We start from the raw sequence: 24,708 nt of genomic DNA, 5'->3' as shown, positions 1-24,708 counted from the left end.
CAAGACAAGACATTACTTAAAATAATCTTCAATCAGCTTAATATTAAATTTAGTGCACATTTTTATGTATTTTGTAAATATGTTGACCTAATTTAAAAGGCGGCAATGTGAAGTGAAGGTGATGATCGGCGGCTAGAAGCGTGCTCGCCGGCGCGCGGGTCACAAGCCTGAGCGCTTGTACACCTCGTCCTCCAAGTCAAAGCCTGGGTCTGCGTACCCCGAGTCGTCATACCGGAGAGACCTGCGTGGTTTATTTTACAATGTACTCTAAACAATCTCTAAACTCTTGAAAAATATATGACACAAGTACAAAAACAACCTTTCTTACTATTCTTAGATTAGTTCTTATCCTTAGTTTTGTATAGCATCTACAGCTTTAAAGGCTTCTCATGAATCTATTTCGTGTTTTAGATATATGTACATCTCAAACATAATAACTGAATGACGGTCACAGTTTAAAAGCCAAACATTATTATAGGCCGACAAGGATATCTGACCCGGCGGGTATAAGTCAAACTAAATTATGACAGCTCAGTAGCGTCACCCTGTCAATGTCAAATAAAATGTTACAAGATTCCTGTTGTACTATAACTGTCTTGTATTTATTTCTTTTATGGCATTTTCTGTGTCTAAGTAGGTTTTATATATTTTGTGACAGAACTAACAGAGATAGCAGCGCCTATGTCACCAAGCCAGATATCTTTGTTCGACTATACAACTTTGCAGTGATTATAAAGCTACAAAATATATTTTTTTTAATTCCTTAAGTAATAATTCTATTGGATTTATAAAGTAAAAATCAATTTGCGGTAATAACAGGCTTGTTAATGTAACTGCGCCTACGTTGTCCCTTTCCCCGGCGCTGCCCACCTGGCTGTTTAAATCAATTCTATTATTGAATCATAATCAAAGCAAATTATTTGAACACGTTCTTGTGATAAATAATTATCACACGTCTAAACAATGATAATTTATTCATAGTTATACAAACGATTGGAAATTTATGATAACAGTCTTTAGACAGTTCAAAAGCGTTTCAAACTCAAACATAATCCAATATCAAGTCTCGTGAACAGATAAGCACAAAGTTAATAAATCACAAATAACACAGATATCACAAGTATGTTACGATTGTTATCACGATGTCAAACATCATAGTTAAAAAAAGACATATTAAGCGCAAATATAGCAACAAATGATGGTACATATTTATCTTTCAGGAGACTAGTTGTACATCTTCTTAACTGCAAGGCAATTTGTTTTTGCCTTAGCTAATATGTGTGTGCTCTTATATACACATAATATAACTTCTATGTAAGGAATTCTAGTATTATATATCCAAAGCACTAAGGTACTGCGTTGAATCTATCCGAGTGGGTTCCTATGCAAAGATACTATGACTTGCCTGTCAGGAGTTCTAGTCCTGCACCTTGAGGGCGGCGGGGAGCGGGAGGCAGCGCGCAGTAAAGCCGGGTCGTCATAGCGACGAGACACTACCGTAAAGTCATGGTGAGCGTCTATCAATTTCTGAAGACGGGATACCATTTCGAAGTCCGTTACAGACGACGGTACTAAGATGCCAAGAAGCTTGGCGATTGAATTCCTATAAAAAAGACATTTTGTATGAAAGATCGATATTTTTAATTGCAGTTTAAGAGTTATAAAAAATCAGAAATCAACGACGTAGAGTTTAGTATGAATTTAGTGGCGATAAATTGATTGGAAGATTATTTTCTGTATGTTTAGATTTAAAGGCCGATTTTATTTAAAAGGTAAATTATTGAAATTAAATATTAAGAATGTAGTTGTTTATCTCATCTCGATGTTTTTCCAATATAATGAAAAAACTGAACGATTGTTAGTTATCTAAAAATAGCAATACACAGTGTAATGACAATGAACTGTATTCGATCGTAGCGGAGTTTTTGTGACAGTTACAATGACCCTATTCACTTTATCTTGAAGATATTAAAAATGATTTACTAGTATGTAGTACCTATTAATAATTTTATATGTCAACTGATTGAAATGATTATTTATCAATGTTCTAAATTATTAATCAAAGATAATTAAAAATTAAAAATATTTGCATTAAATTCTGAGGATAATGCTGAAAACTAATATAACTTTATGACATGCATATATCTTATATATAAAGATCATTTTTCTTTAGTGTTGTTGATATAGTTTGCAATTTCGGTAGACTTTAGCCAAAACACAGTTCTCTTTGGTAGAACTTTGTCAAAGTATCTAGAATAGGAACTGTATTAAATGATATATTTACCTGAAACTTGTCAACTGTGCTTCTCTTCTCTGGCATTCCGCAAGTGCCTCTTTAGCTCTGGCCAAGTCGTCCCTTAGTAATCTGATTTGATGTTCTGTTGAATTTCGTTCCTGTTCGTATGTCTCGCCGGTGGTACGAATTTGTTCTTTCAGAATGTTAACTTTGCGATTGTAACGAGCCCTCAACATATCTGCCTCTTCTAATTTCTTTTCTAAATCTTCTATTTTTCGTGCTCTTTCTAGAGATGATATCTAGAGAATTTCAACGTTAATGAGTTGGACAAAGTGCAGAAAAGAACTATCAGAATAAAGAAAAGAAAATAATTTAAATTTAAATATTTTTGGTAAAGTTGGACAAAGTCGAATATCGAAAATATAGCATCTTAATAAAATATACTCAACTATGTTGTCCTTCAAAAAAGGTTCTTGAGTCGTTTTTTTTATTTTTCACTTCTACTTATAAGTTGAGAAGTTTTTATGTGAAGGTATTTATAGTACATTAACCCACGGTAAACCCTTTTGGTCACTTGTGTACCTACGACTGACCCTGGCTTGAGACACGGAGACTTAGTCTAGGGTTATTATTATTCATTCCAGCTCGAGGGCGCCCTAGAGGGCCGACCCTTGACCTAGATCACCTAAAGATTTTCCCTTAGTTACACAAGACAACACATAACACGGTTTTATTATCCTTAAAGTATCGAAAATTTAATGAGACAAGGTTGCATGATCAAAATACGCTGTAATCGGTTCCTTTATTTTTTTAATCTGATTAAATTCTAAGCACTTACAATAATTGTAACAACTAAATCTTCGAATGAGATCACGTTTGTATTAAGAAAATGATTTTGACCTCGAGAAGCAATTATTCGAGTAAATCTACTTCGAGCTACTCGTACTTGTTGATTATATCCGTGTACTTAGTACTGTACTATTAAATGACGACTTATTTTGGTCATTACACGTGTACGAATCATGTATATTTAGTGACATTTCGTATGTACGTATATCACGATTCGTGCACGTGATTTTAGGCCAAAACTTTTAAAATATACAAAAAACTAAATTTGAATTTGTATTTGGGAGTTTTTGTTTCGTCAATATTTCCTGGTAGTTTTTAAACTATTACTATAACAAATGAGTGAGGTTTCTCAAATGTATCAAGTGTCCAAATACATAAAAATATTGGTGCAAAAAAGTAATTTACAATTTCCAATTTAAAACAAGATTTAAATAGTTAGTTAAATGTATCATCAAAAGCGGTTTACCTTATCAGTCTTTACTTTGTTACTTGGTAACAACAAAGGAGTTTTAAAATTCACGATCAAACGGAATGACATCGCGATATTTAAGCGTTGTATTGCAAATGCATTACATTGGCTTAGGAAAGACAAGTATTTTAGTATTGCACCAATACATTTAGAATACATTGTGTGCATTTCTAAATACTTAGGTAACGACCAGATAAAAGTCGACAAAGAATTCTATTGAAAAGCATACAGTTTAAGTTATTTCTTAGACTATGATCCTTTTAAATCCAATAAACTAATATAAAATCAACATAAAATTTTTAACAAGTATTCCAAAGACAAAAGTACATTTTAATTATAAGCAAATTTTATACTTTATATAGATAGACATAAAAAATATAAACTCTTAGAATTATAGAAAAAAGATAGTTCTTTTGAATCAACAAATCAATGATATATTAGTTTTGAAATTATTGAATGAAATTAACTTATTGTTAAAAGGTATTTAATAAATCATGGGATAATTATAACATCGTATCATTGAAGTGTAACAAACGTGAACACACATCAGTAAAGAAGGCGTGGGCGTTGCACTTGACTTGCGGTCGCCGGCGACATCACGCCTGTCTTTACTTTGAAATCTAGTCGCATGACCTTTATAATGAATACTGGTTTGTGAGCTTTTTCGCTCCCTCTACTTTACGAGCTTATTGTATTTAATATAATATACACTGAGAATTTAAAGTAGCTAAACTATTTAATTTACTTGCGAGTATTTCCCTATTCAATTTATATTTTTTAAAATAATGTCTTCAACTCACCTAATAAGTTACATATTACCTCGTATATGTGTTAATTTTGAGTTCTAGCTTTCGACTGAGCTGAGAGCTTAAAGTGTGATTTTTAAGTTAAACTATACAAGCAAGAACTTAAGGGGTGAATACTAAAGGGAACAAGATCGTTTAATACGAACCTAGCAGTCAAGCATTGAGTATTTAAGGCTCAATCGTGGACTGTGCATCATTTTAGTTTAAATAGATCTAAAGTATAACTGTGACTGACTTTGTACTCTGCAGCATCAGCTAGCTGAGCGTTGAGGTCCCGTAGCTGCGCTCGAGCATCCGCTAGCTGCGCGGCGAGACGGTCGCACTGGCGCGCCATCTTCTTGCCCCGACACGCCGCCTCATCGCGCTCAGCCTGCAGCACGGCGCGCACGCGGGAACTTTCCTCCTTCACATTAATTGCCGCACTCAAAGACTCATACTAAATCCACTTTAAGTCCCCCTTAACGTTGATTCAGTTCGAGAAGTTTACACTAAGCCAACTAATTCCTTTAGCGACTAATTAACGAGTATGCATGCAAGATCTTATTCCTCCAGATACCTAACTCTGGACCCAAAAGTCACTAATTTGCCTTCGTCAAATCCCACGCAAAATATGTCAGTTCGATCGAAGAAATACTACTTCATGGATAGACTTTAAGCATAGTGACAATTTCGCAAAACAAATTGGCAACTATGAGAAGTCTATTGGCTACTATAAAGAAAGGTGTAATAATGTAATCTGAAAATTTTACCTGTACACTCAGTTTTCGTCTCAATAGATCCAAATGTAAATCTTTTCTTTGCAGCTGTTCCCTCAATATTCGTATACGACGTTGCAACTGATACACGACTGCAGTCTGTAAGAAATCAAACGTTAAGAATACGTTCGTACAATTCATATAACATATTGGAATACCTTTCTTAGCACATCCCATACAGCGTTGTTACAGACGAAGTTTTATCTAACTGGCATTTTGTGTTTTAAAATAACTTAAGTGTTTGGTGAACAAAAGTGAAATACGTTTATTAAAGTATTTCTAAGAAGCAAAGGAGAATGTAAAGTTGACCTTAAGTTGTTCACATAAATATTTCGCTGACATAACATTATTTCATGTACCAACATCCGGTATATTTTAATTGGGTACTTCGGCTATCTAATTATTATCTACGATAGAAATATTTGCATACTTATTTAGTGCTTAGGTTAATATAACTTGTAAATTATTATTACTTAATTTGCAATAACTTAGTGCAGGCATTACTGTGGAAATATTGGAAGCTTTTTATAGTATATTCAATTCTACATTATCATGCCAATTAGTTATATTTCTTACTTCTTTAAGATATGGCAAATCATGAAATGATCTTTCTCTGCGCAGGCGCGGCAGCGTGCCGTAGTACCCATAATATAGCATCTATACAGACAAATATATTGAATTTAAAATATACATATGAAGTAAAATAGACGGGGTACTTAGTATTAAATAAAAAGAAGGAGGTATGATTAAGGTATGCAGATGTTTTAAATGTTAAAACAGCACGTAAAAGGTATTATTACATTAGTTTGATTTTACTAATAGAGTAATTAAACTAAAGTATCAAAGCAATTACGCAATAAAATTCAGTTGGACTTTTAATTTGAATACTCAGAAACCAGTAACTAATACTTAATAAATACTTATAATGCGTTAAAGCTCAGACAAGAGTAGCTTCGAAATACAACTTAATATTTTACTGAGCGTTTTATAAAAGTGGATTATGTGCCGTTATTCAAATATAATATTTAGTGAAACTCACTTTGAAACTTATGTATTTATAATTTCGAGTTTACTACGCGACTCTTTAAATCTTCAAAAAATGAATTACTGTTCAAATACCTTTCTTATAAAGGATTTTATAAAACTAGATTTCCATCATTACCTTCATGGCCTTTTCCCAGATTTCCATTCCTAATAAGCTTATAACAGATTATTATATATAATTAGATTGTGCTCATTGTTGTAATCTTATTCATATAAGAATAAATCACTTGTCATTTTTACTACACATCTGTGACGCACATTCCAATATTAGGGTTGTCTATCGTTACATAATATATGTACATAATATAAACTACATAAATTACATTTATGTTCATTTAATTTAACCTTACTAACAACCCGGACTATTTCAGAATAAAAAATGCATAAACATAAAAACGCCTTTCACGTTTGTGACAAGCAGTTATCAGCTACTTCGTCTATGTATAATTAAAAAAAAACTAGTAAAAATATTGCATGTCACTTGTGTAGCTTGACCAGTGTAGCTTTCCAACAGTGAATTTTTCAAATCAGTTCAGTAGTTTCGGAGCCTATTCAATGCAAAAAACTAGTAAAAAATATAGCATATGTCACTTGTGTAGCTTGACCAGTGTAGCTTTCCAAAAGTGAAAGAATTTTTCAAATCAGTTCAGTAGTTTCGGAGACAATTCAATGCAAACAAACAATCTTTTTCAAATGATTCCTCTTTTTATAATTAGTATAGATACGAATTCTAAAAAAAATTGTGGTAACCCTACACGAGACGCTTCAATTTACAATAATTATTAAAATATATGCGGTAAAATACCCGACAATGCCTTTCCAAGCTAGCGGTATAAAATTGTACTTATCATGCAACTGCCGCGTGAACATTGAACATTGTTGCCACAAATATCAATTAAAATTTAATACAAATTAATTTTAAACTCTTACGGGTATAATTGTTAATTTATACGGTTGTTTTTATAACTTAAATCGATTCCAGAAAGATGTTCCGGACATAATTGAAATTACATACTCCTGTTCAAGTGTGATAGCTTTTTTAAACATTACAAAAATAAAGACAATTCTGTTTCTTTGTACTACGACGGAGTAATTTGGGCAGCTTTACGTATAACAACTAAGTTTTTTTTTTAATTTTTAAAAATATCTTTTGTAAGCAGTATTTATTTCTTCAAGAGTCAGATCGTTCAAGATATGAAATTCCTTAGTACTACCAATAAATAAAAATTATCGTTATATCAATGTGACATATACGCGATCCGGTTTAAACGGCTTGAATTTTTTTAACGTTTTTATAACCAACCTTTCTCATGTACGTGATATGCAAACTGACCTTGTCGACGATTTTATCGCTCTCGAGTCTCGCCAGTTGCTCGGCGCGATGGATAATCGATTCAGTGTGCAACTCTATGCCCACATCCTGGGTCAACTCATCCATATTTAGAGTTCTGCTCAAGCGCTCGAGGAATGCTACAAACTGTAACAATAAAATACTTTTCTTTTAAAACTAAAAAAAAAGTTAATAGCTCCATCGCCTTCCGTATACTGGCCGATGACATATCGTTTATAATAAAAACAATGTTACTTTTTAACATCTTTCTTTTTTTAGTTCGAATTTTAAAAATTATTCGTAATAAAAGTAGCTTTTGATGGCGATTTCGTCAGCTATATGTTCTTCCAGACTATACTTACTACTCTTTATTCCAGACAATGACATTTATGCCGATTTCATCGAGATAAGTTGAGCTCTTTTGGAGTTACGCAAAAACAAATATCCATCCATCCAAACTGTCGATTTGTATGGAGCAAAATGTTGTTAAACTCTGGAAATCGTCTTATCCGCATACGAAAAATGGGATGGACGACACGTTTTGTACAAATTTTTGGGCAATTCAAATCCACGGCGACGGTTCTAAAATTATTGCACTTTAAATTTTAACTTTAGTAAAATGAACTAACGTTAGCTTTGTCCTTACGAAGTCCATCCTTAGTAATTTCCATTGCGTTCAGTTCTGACTCCAACTTGTGAACCTTCGCTTCCAACATGTTCCTTTCGTCTTCTAGGATTCGAACCCGGGTGTTGGCTTGTTCATGCATGTGGGCGCTTCTGCTTAATTGCTGGGATTCCATACCAAGCTTGTCACGCAAAGCTTCTATTTGCTGCAACCATTATCATTATGTTCGTAATATCCCAAAAGATATAGAAAGAGCTGGCAAAAATAATATAAAGAGATGTTGCTGAGGTAAAATCTCTTTGTGAATATTATTAAAGTGTTAAAGTTCAATTATTAAGTAAAAAATAAGAGTGTGTACCGTATAATCACTTCAAAGAAATAGAATAATGGCATTTTTCCTATTCCGTAACTAATATGGCTTTATACCAGTTCTGAATAACTAGAAACGTTTAATTCTAGTAATATGATTAACACGTTACCTAGGCTTAGTATTTTGTAATGAATAAATTATTGAGATTCTATAAAAGCTATAGATAATGGAATAAATTGGACGCTTGAGTCATTTGTAGTCCAGTTTGAATGTGGAAATTATCCGTAAGAGAATGAGTAAGAAAACGAAAAATTATAATGCTAAATTTGTTATCGTAGGAGGCACCTTGGATGCAGATTTCTCCAAAAAAATACCTGTTAAAGTTACCTTAAACAACATATTATAATTTAGTGTTCTTAATTTATTGCAGTATTTGTATGTTTAGATACTTCATTTAAGATTTCATAGTAAAATGTACATACCAAAGACTTGTCTTTGTTTTCACCCAAAATTTCTCGAATCCTATCTTTGATTGTGCTTTCGTGTGCTTCCACGAAACGCGTCGGTAAACTTAATAGAATGGCAATTGATTCCATTGTATTACGAAATTCACTTTGCAATTTTTGATATTTTTCGTCGCGGTGTCTTAGGTCCTCTGAAAAAGAAGAAATCTTAGTAACGACAATTTCGAAAGCAAAGAAAACAATGAACATTAATCATTTATACTATACATTACTATCTATCGGTATAGAGGTAGGTAGGCCGTGGAGTTGCGGAAAATTTTATTTATTTTTATTTATTTTGGAAAATTTGCACTTACATAGTTATACTTTCAAATATTACATGCCCCGCAAAACTGCTTACGCAGTTTGACTGCAGGTCACTCGCTTTACATTACTTAAATTGAACCCAATTTGTTGAACCCATACAAGTACGTAGAACTAACAAGGGATAGAGGTAGAATGCTTACTAAAAACAACTACTTCTGATTGAGGATAGAGTTTGAAAAAGAGATGAAAATTGAGAAATAAAGTTAGTATTACTATTTTCAGATATCTTGACGCATCTTAGCTTTGCGCGAGTCACTGCGCGACACAAAAAAATAGGTGTAGTGAGGCGTAGTGGGATGCGGAGGATGACTCTGCGCAGCGCGCCGATATCCTTGGGCCGCCAACATTTTTGAAAAATACTTTACCTACCTTTTAGTTGTATGATTAAAGATTCATTTTGATTAACGTTGTCAGTTACAACATTTAAATTTTTCGTACAATGAGATATTTTCTCTCGCGCTTCGTGAAGCTCTCTTTCTATCACTCTATTCTGAACCGCCAGTGACTCCTTCTCTTGTTTAAGTCTTTCAATATCGAGTAAGTGAGAAGAAAGTTGTCTTTGCAAGATATCTTTATCCGCATTGGCCCTTTCCAAGCTATCTCTACAACTTCTCAGATCTTGTTCTATTGTGGACATGTTTTCAGTCGTGTTTATACATTTATTTTTAAGTCTCGTTATCTCTTGAACAAGCTCAGCTGCTTTTACTATCAAGCTTTCAGGTGAATGAGTGTGGGCAGTATCACAAAAATCTGACTCCAATGCCACAGATAGACGACGCACCAAGTCATGGAATTGGCAACGTGCATTTTCTTTTTGTTGTTCTTCATTATGACACTCTAGTTCTAGCGATCGTATCTTTTTCTCCAAGTCTTTTATTTTCTCTTCGCAGTATCGATTGTCTCTTTGTAAAGTCTGTATTGTGAGGTCGCTTCTGCCCTGCGAAGCTTGTAAGTTACGTTGTGACTCCTCCAGGTCCTGAATTTTTTTCTTGAGAGACGATATGATGGCATTTTGGCGAGCATTTTGCTCACGCAGGTGATCGATTTCAACTTGCTGTTCCAAAATCCGTTGGTCTCTCGACAACATTTGATTCTTTAGATCACTGTTCTAAAAAAGACGGTGTAGTGTTTAGTTCTTTAATACAAAAACAGATCTTCTCATAGAGTATTGGTTTAAAAAAACTTACTTCGGATAATAATTTGTCTCGTTTATACTGCAGTCCTGCCAGATCACTCCTGAGAGCGGTTATCACATCATTACCGACATCTGTATCCATCTGTGAAACACAGCTTCATAAAAATTCACGCAAAAATAACATAAATAATTTTTATTTTTTAAACTTACGCAATGCAGTCAATACAAGATGTAACCCGAAAACTGAATATAATTTTCAATCGCAGGGAAGACGGTATTGCATGGCGTGCGGGGGTAGACTACAATAATTGTACTTGGTACGTATTTCGACAAGGCGTTGCGTGCTTGGGGCTGTAAGCCGTGTTTATTGAAGACTCACGATATTTTCATACGATTGTATAAGTTTACCTTCCGCCCTTCCCGCTATGCGATATCTGAGTAATTTGCATGATAGGCGGAAGGATTTCCCTCGACTCATAGTTTATAGCTACTTTGTCCATTAATTTATTTCCGCAATTTATGCACGAAGAGTAAAAATACTTTTGCCGTTGCTGCACACAGACGAGCAGTTAATCCCTCGTATAAGCTGTACTTCTTAAATGTCTTAAATTTATTTGGTCATTAATTAATATTATAATTGAACGGAGAATTTGATGTTAACCAATTTATATAGAAATAATCGATCGTGAAAGACATCGTACTTTTTTATTAAGTAGACACTGTTTATGTTTTGAATTGTATGCTGATCATCATCATAGCAGCATATAACATACAACACTACGTTTTAATACATGAATCTGTTATATCAAATACAAAAAAAAAACATTCATGTCAAAATGATAACGGTCTCAGATTGTAATAAGACCCCCAGAATAAGATAAGGACGGTAAAAGCTTACTACGTTCAAATCTTTAGTTTTTTGTAATGTATTCAAATATTACAGTGCTTCTCTAATAACGTATGGACGAAGACCTTAATACTATTTTTAAATCAGTAATGGGTAAATGCGAAATAAACAATTTGTGAGTAATGAAAATTTCACTTTCTTTTACATTAATTATTTTTTGAATTTAAATTGTATTTGTATAAGGAACTCACCTCGTCTTGATTTTTGTCACACAATGCTTCATAAACCTTCCAGTCTTCGGCTTCGTCTTTATCTTTCTCCTCGGCCATCGCTACTCAGTTTACAATACAAAGCAACAACGAATTGCAACAAACAGTAAGAGCGTTGCTATGAACAGCGGCGATGTAAACATGCAAATCGATTCGGCGGCTTTGGTTCGTGCGTACTTAAGATTGTTTTAGGCCTAATAAGTGGCCATTGCGTGCTAACATTTGAGACTAATTATATTGTAAAACTACACTTAAAATCATTAAATGTAAAACAATAACAGTAGTTCTAGAATTAGTTCATTTTGTAGTCAGTCCTAGTACCTTAGTTTTTAATGAATAATTCGTTTTTGTTCTATAATTTTATCCAAGAATTACTTGTCTACGATTTTAAATTTGTTTTGCTAGCGTAAAAAATATAAATTACAATAGCCTTTGTGTTCCGACTGCTGGAAATAGGTCTTCCGCATCCAATGTCTTCCCGAAACGAAATAACATATTTTGTATTTTAATTTCGGAAAGTTGATGTTTAATTCTGGTCTTGTAGCGTTCTGTTGGGGTATTTGGGTCGTCATATCGAAAAAGGGTGTGAAAATAAAACAACAATCATATGGAAAAAAAGATAAATCTTATATAGATAGACAAAAGTATAGTTAGACCAGAGAATAAACTGCAGTTTGCGTCAACAATTCGGTTTTTACTCTTATTCAAGATACTTTTAGTATAAGCTTAGCCGAAACTGACACAAAAAAGGAAGCCCAAATGACACCATACTGCGTATTTATATTTCTGGTCAACATAACAAAGTAATAGTACACAAAGCGAGTGTTATCACTCATTACAATTACTTACAAGATATTAGATACAATGTAAACTCTTCAAAACATCAGTCATTTATAATTATAAATGATTATAAAGTAACAATTTGGGTGTTTTTAAAATCCGAAATACATTCTTTATTTTGTCACATTTCTTTTTTGCTTTAGGAAAATAATATTTAAAAAAAAAATCTGACTGAAAAATTCAAGATTGACTTCCAAAATTTAAAAATTGTCAATAAACCATGAGTTATAAAGAGTTTACATTGTTCATTATTTCAACGTATTACTAAAAACATAACAAAACTAGTTTTCAGCCAAATATGGCAATCATTTGAGGTCCGAGACACTTATATAGTCTGTGACTATGTTGCTAGAGGTATGTTTGATCACAAAGTTACAAATGGTACAAAACAATACTATAGTAATAGTAAAATTACTAGAAAAATGTGCAAATCAAAATTGTAGGTTAGGATACGAAAGAGCTATAACCTATAATTGCTATTTGAGCAAAGTCGGATGTTAAAACTAGGCTATCGTCTCTTTATTTCTATAGAAGTAATTATAATCCAAGTAATTTTCATTAATGGACATTAATAACTGTTTTTTTTTAATATTTCACTGAGTATTTTCAAATTTTAAGACATAATCGAGTTAATCAACAAATGCACCTCAAATACTGACCTCACAAAACACTACACTAAAAACAACTTAAAAATAAACGGAGACTCATTTACTTCTAGAGTAATTTAACTGTACTATATCAAATGATAAACAACGATCTAAATAGTAAAGGCAAATATAAGAACACTAAATCTTTCCATTATATTTTATCTCAATAATAATGCGCAATTTAGTTACCAATATTATAAGAAAAATACGTAAGTTTTTGAACTTTAATGATAGTTTAGTTTCAAATTAAAAGTAAATGTATTCAATAACTATAAAGTTGTGGATAGAAGAGAAAAATGTTCACTTAAGATTTAGTAATCTACCCAACCTAAATACATATAGATAATGTTGTTTAGTACAGTACAACAAAAAAATAAAATAAAAAATAAAGCAACCATGTTGTCCGTAATCTTATACTAAATAGATTAATAGACCCGGTGGGTAATCAATTTTTATCAAAGTTTTCATATATATTGGTGGCTCGGAACTATGGACCTTGAGCCGTCAAGATATTTGAAAAGAAGTATACTAAAAACTTATTAGTAGTCATAATATGGTGGATGCTGCAAATTAGAGGAAGTACAACGTCTCTGTGAGAGAGTAATGAGGCTGTGTGTGCAGACTGTTGGCAGCGAGGAAGGCCAGCTTGTGCGCGTATTGACACACCGAGGGTACACGCACCTGGTTCGAGCAGTTGAAGTACATGTACGTCATCTTGTACGTCAGACGTTGGAGCTGAAAACAAAAAAATATTAGCATATTTAAAGTTATTAAGACAAAGATCTTATTTCATGTTTAAAATTATGATTTGTTTAGTGTGTGAAGTGTTTAGTTGTGACACTTATATTAGTACATACTATAATCACATTTGCCAAAGAGAATGATAATAATAATAATAGTTTATTTGAATAAAAAACACTTATACATATTACATCAGTTGTGGAAGCATCCTTTTAAGTATAGAATACTTGTAGCAGGATGATCCGTTCTTCCGTGACATACATTTTTTTACACTATATATATATCTTACAAATCAGGCTTTTTAAAGAAATAGAAAAAGGTTAGTCGACATCACAGGAGACCGAAGAGCTGGCAGCTACCTCGGACAAAGAATTAGTCTAGCCATTCAAAGGGGGAACGCTGCCAGTATCTTCGGAACCTTGCCTAAAGGGACACGTTTTAATGATATATTTTAGTTTTTATGTATTATATTTAATCTAATATTTGAATGTTCTAGAAAATGTCTTACAAATCAACAAAAAATTGAAAGCATTTTGGATAGTTAAAAAGAGTGCTTACATTTAGCCGTTCACACTGTGTTCAAAATGTGTGAATAAAAATAATTTTAAATTATCGTTGATTCTTATTATGTGGTGTTTTGATTGCGTGTATGTCAGTGTGTGTGGTTGTGTATTGTATTTCTATGGATGTATGTCTGTATATATGTATGCGAGGGTGTGAGATATGTTTATTTTTATTTATTTACTTAGTATTGAAGTTCGGTTAGTAACTGAGATTATGCATATCAATAAATATACTTACGCGGTCTGGGTCAAGGCCAGTCGTATCTTCAATAACATTGTATGAAGTCGGAGAAATTGTACCTTCTCGAACATTCTGAGACACCAGGTAGAAATCATATCTGAAATATTTAGAGATAATCAATAAAATATTGGTTGCATCACAACTGTTAAAAATGTATTTCATAGTATTGTTAGAGAGAAAACCAACACTTTGCCGGTGTATCGGCGCAACACTAGCCCTACAAAAATATCAACGCTTACGTCCCCTCACTACAACTATCTGACACTTGGTTTTGGTAACAAAAGTGCGCCATTCGCTCGAAATTATTTTAACTAAATGTCTAAAAGTATGAACTTTTTTCAAATGAATTTTAACTTTTTTAACTTTTTATTTTTTTAACATGATATTTATAAATATGAAATACCAGTCGCCTTCAGAGTAGATATCAATCTAACTTCAACGTTTACATCTGCTATGGGACATCTTTACTGGATTTTATAACATGTTACATGTTACAATTAAGGTGAAGTAACACTTTTTTTCTTAATAAAATATTTCAAAACCAGTATTCACCTTTCAGGCAGTGTAATAACATCGTCAATAATTGTTCCTGGTCTCGGGTTCTCTCCGCGGCCGTTATTCAGAAAGATGCGTGTATTGATACGTTTCGACACAATTATGAAGGCCATCTTAACCTCAGCTCCGGCGTATATCTCATTGAGTTTCTTTTTAATTTCAGCAACCTAAGAAAATATTGAATATAGTGATTTTTGCTCTATAAATTAAAAAAATCTTGGTTTTATGGTACTTCATACTGTTTAGCTTAGATATTATAAAAAAAGGCAAGGAAGTTATGGTGATAAAGTCTACAAACCAACTTTAAGATAGTTTCTCATGTGTTTTCATACTATATTTGTAATTTGTAATACTGGGGTTACTCAAGTACCTCATGTCCATGAACATATGGGATTTGACCATCTCCAACGCCATCGCGGTAAATAAAAATGCGGGAAGGCAGGGTACCTAAAAACATAATTTATATTAATTTTAATAAAACTATAGCAATTTTGTTATTGTAACATCACAATTGGACCCTGTTAAATAGAAAAGATCCAACCAAAAATGTCGAAAATCGAGTTATATATATATAGTAATTAACAATGTGATAATCGAATTTTATATACCTACAAATATTTCCAACAGGCTCATAACTAGTGATGCAACGGAAGTGTCTTACCGGAACCAGAAACGGAAACAGATGTCAAAAATAAATTTTAGCAGAAACGGAAACGGAAACGGATGCGGAAACAGAAGTGTAAATAATAATAAAATACATATTTACAAAAATATTTTTTTCGGTAAAAACAGTTTGTATTCGTTTTTAATTTATTAAGGCATTGGATATCGGTGTCCTTTAGCCTTCAATGTATGTATTTTTACTGCGCTGCAATAAGTTACAATACGCGTTTTTTTAATTTATTTTCAGGAAACAAAATTACACTATTTACAAATTAAAGTTCGCCAAACCACTCGTGTTGACAAACGACAAATATATTTCCAACTATATAATAATGATGATATATTACATGGTTATCACTTATTCAAAAGTACATTTAATAACTCGTAAGTATGAAATATGTAGTCACATTTTGCCAGTTGTCAAATTTTATATGGACAACAAATAGACAGTTTACTCCAGCAAGAGAAACTGATTGTTTCAAACAGCAGCAGAAAATATTACGCGCTTAAATTCACAAAATAGTACGTAAACAAACAAATGCGACAAGTGCCGAAAGGCCACGCACGGACTGCGCGTCTCGCGCCGCGCATTTGGATCTCTCAGCCGTCGTAAAGTTCCGTTTTATCTCCGTTATAAAAGTTGCGGAAACAGAAACAGAAACGGATGTTGAAAAGGGTGCGGAACTTCCGCACTTCCGGAAACGGAAACAGACATCCGTTGCATCACTACTCATAACATTCACCAAACAAAACTCTATGACACTATATGTACCAACACACATTCTAATAAATCTTACTTCTTACTAATAATATAAATGCGAATGTTTAGATGGATGGATGTATAGATGAATGTATGTTTGTTTGAAGCTATCTCTGGAACTACTTATTAAGATTTTGTAATTCCGCACAGACATAATAGCGGGCAAAATCTAATTATATAAGTCAGACACGAGCAAAGAAACAAGCAACATCCTACGAAAACAATTACATCTAATCTATATAAAAGAAAGTCGTGTTAGTTACACTATTTATAACTCAAGAACGGCTGAATCGATTTGACTGAAAATTGGTGGGCAGGTAGCTTAGAACCAGGAAACGACATAGGATTTTTACCTCGTTTTCTATTTTTTTATTCCGCGCGGACGGAGTCGCGGGTAAAAGCTAGTATCTAATAAGAGATGTAACTCTTCTCATCTCATGTTTACTCACCATTTTTCTCTCTAAATTTCCTGAGTGCTGAGGCGATATTGAAACTAATGTGTGCGCTGAGTTCTTCGCCCGAAGTGTGTGCGTTGACAGCGGAATAGTACTGTGTCATCTGACGATCCAGTGTCGCCACGAATGCGCCGAAACTCTTCGTCTTGGTGAACGTATCGTGGCATACATCGTAACCAATCACCATCAGTGTGTTCAACGGAATCTCCACCGTCCAGGGAGCGCCGCCGAGCTAGAATATAATAGATACATGTTTTTATAGTAGTAAGTGGCTTAGCAAATGACCACCTAATTTCGATAAACACATTCTATGTTGCAAGTGCGTTGCTTATCCTTAATGGATAGATGGGATGCAGATTCAATACTCCACAAAATCCACTTTAATGTTTTATAGATAAATTTGTATTAAAAAGTGGAAACCTTTACCAGACATTGTTGTAGTTTAATATTAATTCTCTTTTTCAATATTGAATCTTAATTTGTTACAATTATGCACTTTGCGACCTGTTGTTCGTGTTAGAAAATTATTAAGTCTTTGATACTAAACCAGAATTGAGTGTTAAATTAATTAATAAAATTAGATTGTCCGTATGTAATTTCAAGAAAAAAACATATTTCGTACACGTGATGTTTGCGTTGATCATAAAAAACCAATTTTGAAAATTTTGTATGTCTGTCCGCAAAGACGCGTTTGTTCCGGTTAACCTGCGGAATGTTTGGATCGATTTGGACGGAACTTTAGATAGGAAAGTAGTTGATGATTACAGGAGATATATTTTAGGCTATTTTTTAAAACTGCGTTTACTTAATCGCGGTCGACCGCTAGTTTTGAATTAAATAATTCCTTAGCCATCTATTTCAACTTTTAATGGTAAATTAGAATTTAAAATTACCTTGCAATTAATCTGAATGGCTATTTTGGTTGCAATAGACATGGCAGATTTGGAGGTCATGTTGCGTGCACAAACCACTTGTGTAGGCACCGCGCGGTCCACGGTGCACTTTTTCTTGATAGCTCCGTACCTATAAGATCAAATGTTTGTATATTTCTTCACGATGCACTCATAAACCATTTATAACATTTTTTTGTAACTTTACTAATGTTCTAAGGTAGACTGTTTCTAGTAAAAAAATCTACAATAAATAAACCGACTAATAAATAGGCTATATTGGATAAATAAGTGCCATCTATTAAAAAAAACAAAGATTTCAAATGTAAGGTTCTTAAAACTTTCTCATTTTAGATTATACTCGAAAATACCGAAATATTTAGCAATATAAAAAAGTTATGGCAAGTGAGATTTAAACTCGTTTAACGCTACTTTAGAATTTTTTCTTACATCTACTGTATGGGATTTGTACTAAACACGAATCTCTCTCAAAATCTGTTCAGTCGTTTAGGCTCTAGGCAGTCACACTGGAATTACATAGAAACATAAAAACTTCATTCTGGCAAAAAAAAATACCATCTTGTCAGTCGAGTAAAAATAATGAAAAAAAGTTCTATTTAATGGAACATTTTACTTGCTTTTATTACCTTTTGAATATTTTCTAAACTAATGGGGCATTATAACGCATGCCAAGTATAGTTAAATAAACCAGTAATTTAATTACCTTTAAACTGAGATCAAAATATAAACATTAACAAACCTGTCTCCAGAGTTTCTGGCTAGAACGCAGAGTATCAAAGCGGGATTTTTCTTTGCAATTACATTCTCGCACATTTTTGCATATTCTACTGATCCGTCGCGATCTATTGTTACTGCAAAACAAAATATTTTGATATATTTATCAATAAAATAAGCTAAAACCACTTCACGTATGATAATTATTTAAAAAACTTCATATCAAGTATTACCGATCTCAGGTCTTGGCATGTGGAAGCCGCAGCCTTGGCCGGTCTTCATGATCATATTGACGAAGCTGGTGGCGTCCTGATGCTGCCTGCTCGGTGTTATCACCACCCAAGATGGCAAGTTTGCTATCGACAGTAGAGGCTTTGATCTAAAAATGAAATGTAACATTTTTATTTCATTGAAAATATTAAATTTAATTTCATATACGCGCATTGACATCTGCAACACTAGTTCCACTAGCTTCTTTTAGCTAAAACTGGAGTCCCAAAATGAATATGTTAAAAAACCTTTTTTCATATACCTATATGATTTTAGCTACCCTTATTGCGTGTTATATTTATCACAAAAATTTCCCAAAATTATTCATAAAATTAAAGAGGAAATCAACAAAAATATATTAGAAAATCCTTTATCAATACTACCTAGTGTATATAAAGAGTAAGACAAAGAATAAACATAGATAACCTCATGTCTCTGGTCCAGCCATCAGTTGTATCACCGGCGGGATATTTCATGTTGTGGCCTTGCACAATGTTCTCCGGGGGCAACTGACGCCCTTTCACACTCAGCAACCTATTGGAAAGCTTCATATCCCAAGTGCCCAATTCCTACATATAAAAAATATTTTATTACTGGTTGCTACTTTGAAGTATTCAAGAAGTTTGTAATGCCAATAGTAGTTAACTTAGTTACAATTTCTTTCATTATTATTGACTAACTATAACCCGAAACTTCGGCTAAATGATACAAAGAGAAAAGAAAGTATAACTCACCGCAACAACTTCGTTAGTCTGAGTGAAGCGTCTGTTAAATTCGAGTAGTTTCCTGATGCGCACATCTGGGCCGACCTTGGTGTGAACAGCCAATGACTTCATGAGCTGGAAGTTGGCTCTCATGGTGTCGGAGAGGCCTGTCATGCGGCACAGCTCCGGCACCAGATACACCAGCTCGGGCATGCCGGCCCGGACTTCGCGCGCCTTAGACCGAGATATCAACATTGGTTGCCGGAGGTCGTTAATGCGAATGTTGTATTTCTGTAATCAAATTATATATTTTTTAAGGAAATAAATCCGACTTTATTCTCAGTGCCTTTTGGCATTTTTGTCGAAAATGAAATAGGCATAAATTATTCCAGCTTATAGTCTGTCCACATATATGCATCAGTGGTGTCAGTCAATAACAAACCTTGTAATAATAGTCGATGTAAGAGATATCACCATCCCTCATTCTAAAGGTGGCATTGGGTGTGACATTCCATGCCACATCATCAACTCTGTAAGTTTTCTTGTTATAATCCGTCATCACAATTTGGCCTTGAAGGAAAAAAAATCATATATAATTATATATTATGTCAGTGTCTGTTTTTACTTCTAAGGGCCTTCGTACGCAAGGCAACGTAAATCTTCGAAAGCCGACATTTCTATCTGTTATCGCCAAAGACAGCCACTCTTTGTCAACATCTTGGTGAGAAAAGTCGCTGCAGTTTTCACGGACTTAAAATATTAGTTTTGACAATTTACGTTGGCTTATGTACGAAGGAAAAATTTTAAGCTTAACCCCACAAACATATCTAAAACATTATAAGCTATTATTCCCACATTCATATATTTTATTCACATAAAATATGATGAAGAAAGAAATACCTTGTTTTGTTTCTCCTCCTTTACCCAGCTGTTTCAGCATTATAATTAGAAGCATTTTTATTATTGGGAATAAGACTATTTAAGCCGCAAAGCTTTTGAAACCTAATTAGTTTTATTAAAATGTAATATTTGCAATAAAAGCAACATAAATTTCTGTTGCGTGAGTTATGAAATGTCGGTACAACAAACATATTAAGTGACAATTGCCTTAATAATAGCTGGTATAGAAAATTAAATAAATGTATTAAAAAAAATCTAGTCTCATTTTCGCTACGGCATCCTCTTATATGAATGTATGATTTAAGGGAATCCTTAGGTACATATTTGATAAACTAAAATTTTTTACTTACCCGTAATAGCTTCCACAAATAACTGCTTGTAATTATCACCCTTAGTATTAATATATTCCCTTAATATTTGTTGCACTGTATCCAGACGTAAGACCTTAAGACATATACAAAATTGAAAATTATTAAAAAAAATATTTTTATGTATAAAATACATAATTACAAACTTAAATTACCTTATGAGTTATTTCTGTAACCATTAAAATCCTGTCTTCGTACTGGTTGATAGTTGTTTTGTACCCAGGCCAAATCTGCAGGTTATGCTCAGGGATGTCCACCTAAAACAGGACCATTATCCATTTGATATGCTTTAAACATAAAGTTACGATTATAAAAAGCTTATAGAAAAAATAGCCTTTGTAAATAATGAGTTCATGTTATTTATGCGAACAGAATATGAACATTTAATATAGTTTTAAATAAAATACATTAATACCTTAGCTTCAGGATTAAAGAAGTCTCTTCCAACAAGTTGCAATTGAAGTAAGCGAAAGCATTTGCGGATGATAAGGTTAAAAATTTGTAGATAGTGATAATCACCTGGGCTCACCGCACATGTCAGCTGTTGACAAAATATAATTATTTAATTAAACACAACATATATGTTTGATAAGTTTTGGAATATAGGTGATTTTAATAAGTATAATTAATTTTTGTATACTAGTGTTCAACTAAATATGTCAATAGAAGATGGCCTAGAAATAATTCGAGCACTAAAAGGGCATATGCTTATAAATTTTACCTAGTCACTTCTGTTGGAAACATTTTAGTATGTAACATTTTTTATTTTATTATTTGTAAACAAAATTGAATTAAAATGAAGTATATTTGAAGTGCTTTTTGGTTGTTTTTTAATTGAAAGTAAACAATATTGAGAGTTGTCTAATTTTGAAAGTGGTGTAAGTCCATTTACAGCTTATAAATATGTATTACTAGCTGTCGCCCGCGACTCCGTCTGCGCAGCATAAAAAAAAACATCGTAAGTAGCCTATGTGTTCTTCCAGACTATGTTCTACATTTGTGGCAAATATTAACAAAATCCCTTCAGCCCTTCCGGATACCTTCAAACAAACATCCATCCATCTAAACATTCGCATTTTTAATATTAGTATGATTGTAGTCTAATTCGCTTAAAACAAATCTATATAATGAAATTAAATATTTATAAAACAATAGAAACATTGCCAGACTTCATATAATTTCCAAAATTTTTAATTAACAGATATGCGAACCTTCATGGTCTAAAATTCCTTGTAATTAGTTTAATTAAATTAAATGCAGTCTTACTTTGATCATTATTCTCATCCGTTCTCCATCGGTTTTGCGATCAGAATATAGCTCCAATGGTTCAGGGTGAAGTCTTTTAATGGTGTACAAAGCTGTCCCATCAAATAAGTATCTATAAACATTATGTAAGTGAAAAAAAAAAATGTTCAAACATGAGTAAACAAGCTGTGTTAATGAGCAAAAGCTAATAAATAAATTTTTTCTGTTTATTCTATGAAATTCAGCAAAATATATTCTTTTCATTGTACATATGTAGTAACACATACCCGCCAAGAGTCTTGCTGTGTACTCTCAATAGACCTCTACGAACAGCAGTGTTGTCCTCCTCTGGAGAAATATCCACATGGTATTGATACAGACTCCATTGTGGAGTGGTTTCAACAGCAAAATAATTAACCATTAAGTCAAGAGGATGACCATAGCTTCCTGCAAAAATGATAAGATTATTACATTCTCAAATCTCCAGAATCTCTCTCAAATCCAGTTATGATTTTTTTTTTTTGTAAATATATGCAGTTAAAACAGAACATTATTTTTTTTTATTTTGTTGATAATGAAGTGAAGATGATGAAGAGAATTAGTTCTAACATTTATCTCAGTAATCAGCTACATCACCATTTGAAGATATAATCTATATTTTCAACAGTTAAAAGCCGCTAGATGACAAACTGAATTGGAAGTAGTAATACTACTGAAAAAAATCACTTAAAAACATGCCTCGGAAAGAGATTATGTTTTTCTACGAGCAAAATTTTAAGATATTATATTTAATTATTGTATTTCATGTTTCATGTTATGGCACTAAATAAAGTTTAGCAACTCAAGAGGTTTATATCTCAACAACCAAACTTGCCTTTTTTAGATGTAACATTAGTGGGCTTTGTTCGCAGCACAGTAGGTTGCTCTGGCAAAATGCGACCGCCGCCCCGACGAGACCCTCGACTGCCTGCTGACGGAGCGTCTCCCGCAGCCGCAGGTGGCTGATCTTTAAATAAAAAAATAATTAGATAATGAAAGAAAAAAAAATTGCTATGTATCGATGTTAACTCACTTATATTAATATTCTGCAGACGCTGCTGAATATCTACATCGCCTGGATGTTCATGAGTTGTTGGAGTATCACGATGAGACGCGCGACCTATTGAAACCGTTGGTACAGGCACGCCAGCCCTAACAGGAGGTGCCACTGTCGGCGGCCCCCAAGCAGATGGCGGTTGTGGGCGGGGACCCGGACGCGCTGCTTGCTGTTGTGGCGGGCCTCGTTGTTGTTCGCCAGGACGCCGTGGTTGCTGGGTGGCACCATCGCCACCTCTCCCAGCCCGGCCTCGCGCTCGACCTCTTCCGCATTGCTCAGACATGCTTAAGAACACAATAGCACTAAATGAAAATATAATTAGAAGCCCTAGTGTCATGCATTTGCAATATTGGAGGTTCTAAAAGATGAGTTGTTTTGAATTTTGTCCTTTCAGCAAAACAATACAAAAATGGCGACATTTATTATTCGTCAACCAGTGAATTTGAAAGTTTATGAAATAATTTGGTAACATTAAGATTAAAAATGACTTTTTAAACATTCGCTAAGTAATTTAGAAATGAAAGTTGAAGAAAACAGGTAGTTTATGAGACGGTATCAAGAAAACATTGCAGATTTAGCACAATATTAGTAAACATATCAATTAACAATATATTAATTTTTAACCTTAAATATTATTAATATGTCCTGAATTTTGAAAACCAAAATGTTATTTTACAAGTGAAAAGAAAATTAAATACATTAAAGACGTTTGTTTCGCAGGAGATGGTCGACGAAACGGGAACGAAAACGAGAACGGGATCGGCAACAATGAACGGAAAACGAAGCAGTAGCCGAATGACTGATTTTGTTGTTGGATAGAATCACAAACCTCTATAAATGGATAGGTTATTGCTTGAAGATGACAGCTTTTGTGTCTGTTCTGTGTGTTTCTGTTGAAGTTTTTTTACAGTTTTTTGTTTGTATCTCTATTATTAGTTCCAATTCTCATCTCCCCTACCACCGCAACTGTCAACCCCAAAAACGTAAAGATGAAATAGGCACAAAAATCACACTCAATAGCCTATCCATTTTTTGAAGGTCATTGAACAGAATTGAATGGTAATTCCACAGAGTAAAAAATCTTAACTCTTTGGTTAGAATTGTAATAGTTTATTTTTGACTAATCATTGCCCGCGAATTCGTCTGCTTGGAATAAAAAAAAACTAGAAACATATATCGCCTATGTTTCTCAGTATTAACGTAAATTTCTAATGGCATAAGAATTTTTTAAATTCGCCCAGTAGTTTTGAGTTTATTTATAACATACATATCTACAAATTTTTCTGTTTTTTTTAAGTAAAAAGGTGACAAACGAGCAAGCACCCATCCGTATTCGCAGAAACAGCGAGACGACTGTTGCCCACAGATATCTGCAGCAGTGTAGCACTGCTGCGCGAGGGAACTGACCAGTTTGTGCAACAGATGTTGTGCTAGCGTTTACCACTATTAAAATCTAGGAGCTAGATTGATGACAAAATTAGTGTTTAATTGGTATCTAGTTTATATCAAATTCTATATAAAATATTAATC

General features: G+C 33.4%; 2 protein-coding genes across 3 annotated transcripts; both read right to left on the bottom strand.

Moving 5' to 3' along the window:
- Positions 1-62: 62 nt before the first annotated feature.
- On the bottom strand, positions 63-11,700 carry LOC106714904 (coiled-coil domain-containing protein 170). Its single transcript, XM_014508027.2, has 11 exons — positions 11,488-11,700; positions 10,442-10,531; positions 9,624-10,362; positions 8,907-9,079; positions 8,119-8,319; positions 7,493-7,636; positions 5,110-5,214; positions 4,596-4,763; positions 2,285-2,535; positions 1,406-1,603; positions 63-241 (listed from the first exon to the last, which is right to left on the bottom strand). Exons 1-11 carry the CDS (start codon positions 11,563-11,565, stop codon positions 160-162), a joined length of 2,229 nt encoding a protein of 742 aa, XP_014363513.2. The 5' UTR covers positions 11,566-11,700; the 3' UTR covers positions 63-159.
- Positions 11,701-13,297: 1,597 nt separating this feature from the next.
- On the bottom strand, positions 13,298-23,971 carry LOC106715024 (piwi-like protein Siwi). Of its 2 annotated transcripts, none has more exons than XM_045678763.1 (19): positions 23,877-23,971; positions 23,155-23,462; positions 22,957-23,088; positions 22,370-22,529; positions 22,104-22,215; positions 21,253-21,378; positions 20,993-21,094; positions 20,820-20,913; positions 20,012-20,139; positions 19,600-19,860; positions 19,292-19,434; positions 18,829-18,974; positions 18,621-18,732; positions 17,864-17,993; positions 16,965-17,202; positions 15,463-15,539; positions 15,090-15,259; positions 14,535-14,634; positions 13,298-13,727 (listed from the first exon to the last, which is right to left on the bottom strand). In XM_045678763.1, the coding sequence occupies exons 2-19, from the start codon at positions 23,459-23,461 to the stop codon at positions 13,563-13,565; spliced, it is 2,703 nt and encodes a 900-aa protein (XP_045534719.1). In that variant the 5' UTR covers position 23,462; positions 23,877-23,971; the 3' UTR covers positions 13,298-13,562. The 2 variants fall into 2 exon arrangements, with proteins under 2 accessions (XP_045534719.1, XP_045534720.1); XM_045678764.1 differs by having other exon boundaries at positions 23,803-23,959.
- Positions 23,972-24,708: the final 737 nt, after the last annotated feature.

Source organism: Papilio machaon, chromosome 7 (genome assembly GCF_912999745.1).
Source record: "Papilio machaon chromosome 7, ilPapMach1.1, whole genome shotgun sequence".
Lineage (NCBI taxonomy): Eukaryota > Metazoa > Arthropoda > Insecta > Lepidoptera > Papilionidae > Papilio > Papilio machaon.
The sequence above is the reverse complement of the archived record's forward strand: the minus strand, read 5'-3'. Positions and strand labels throughout refer to the sequence as shown.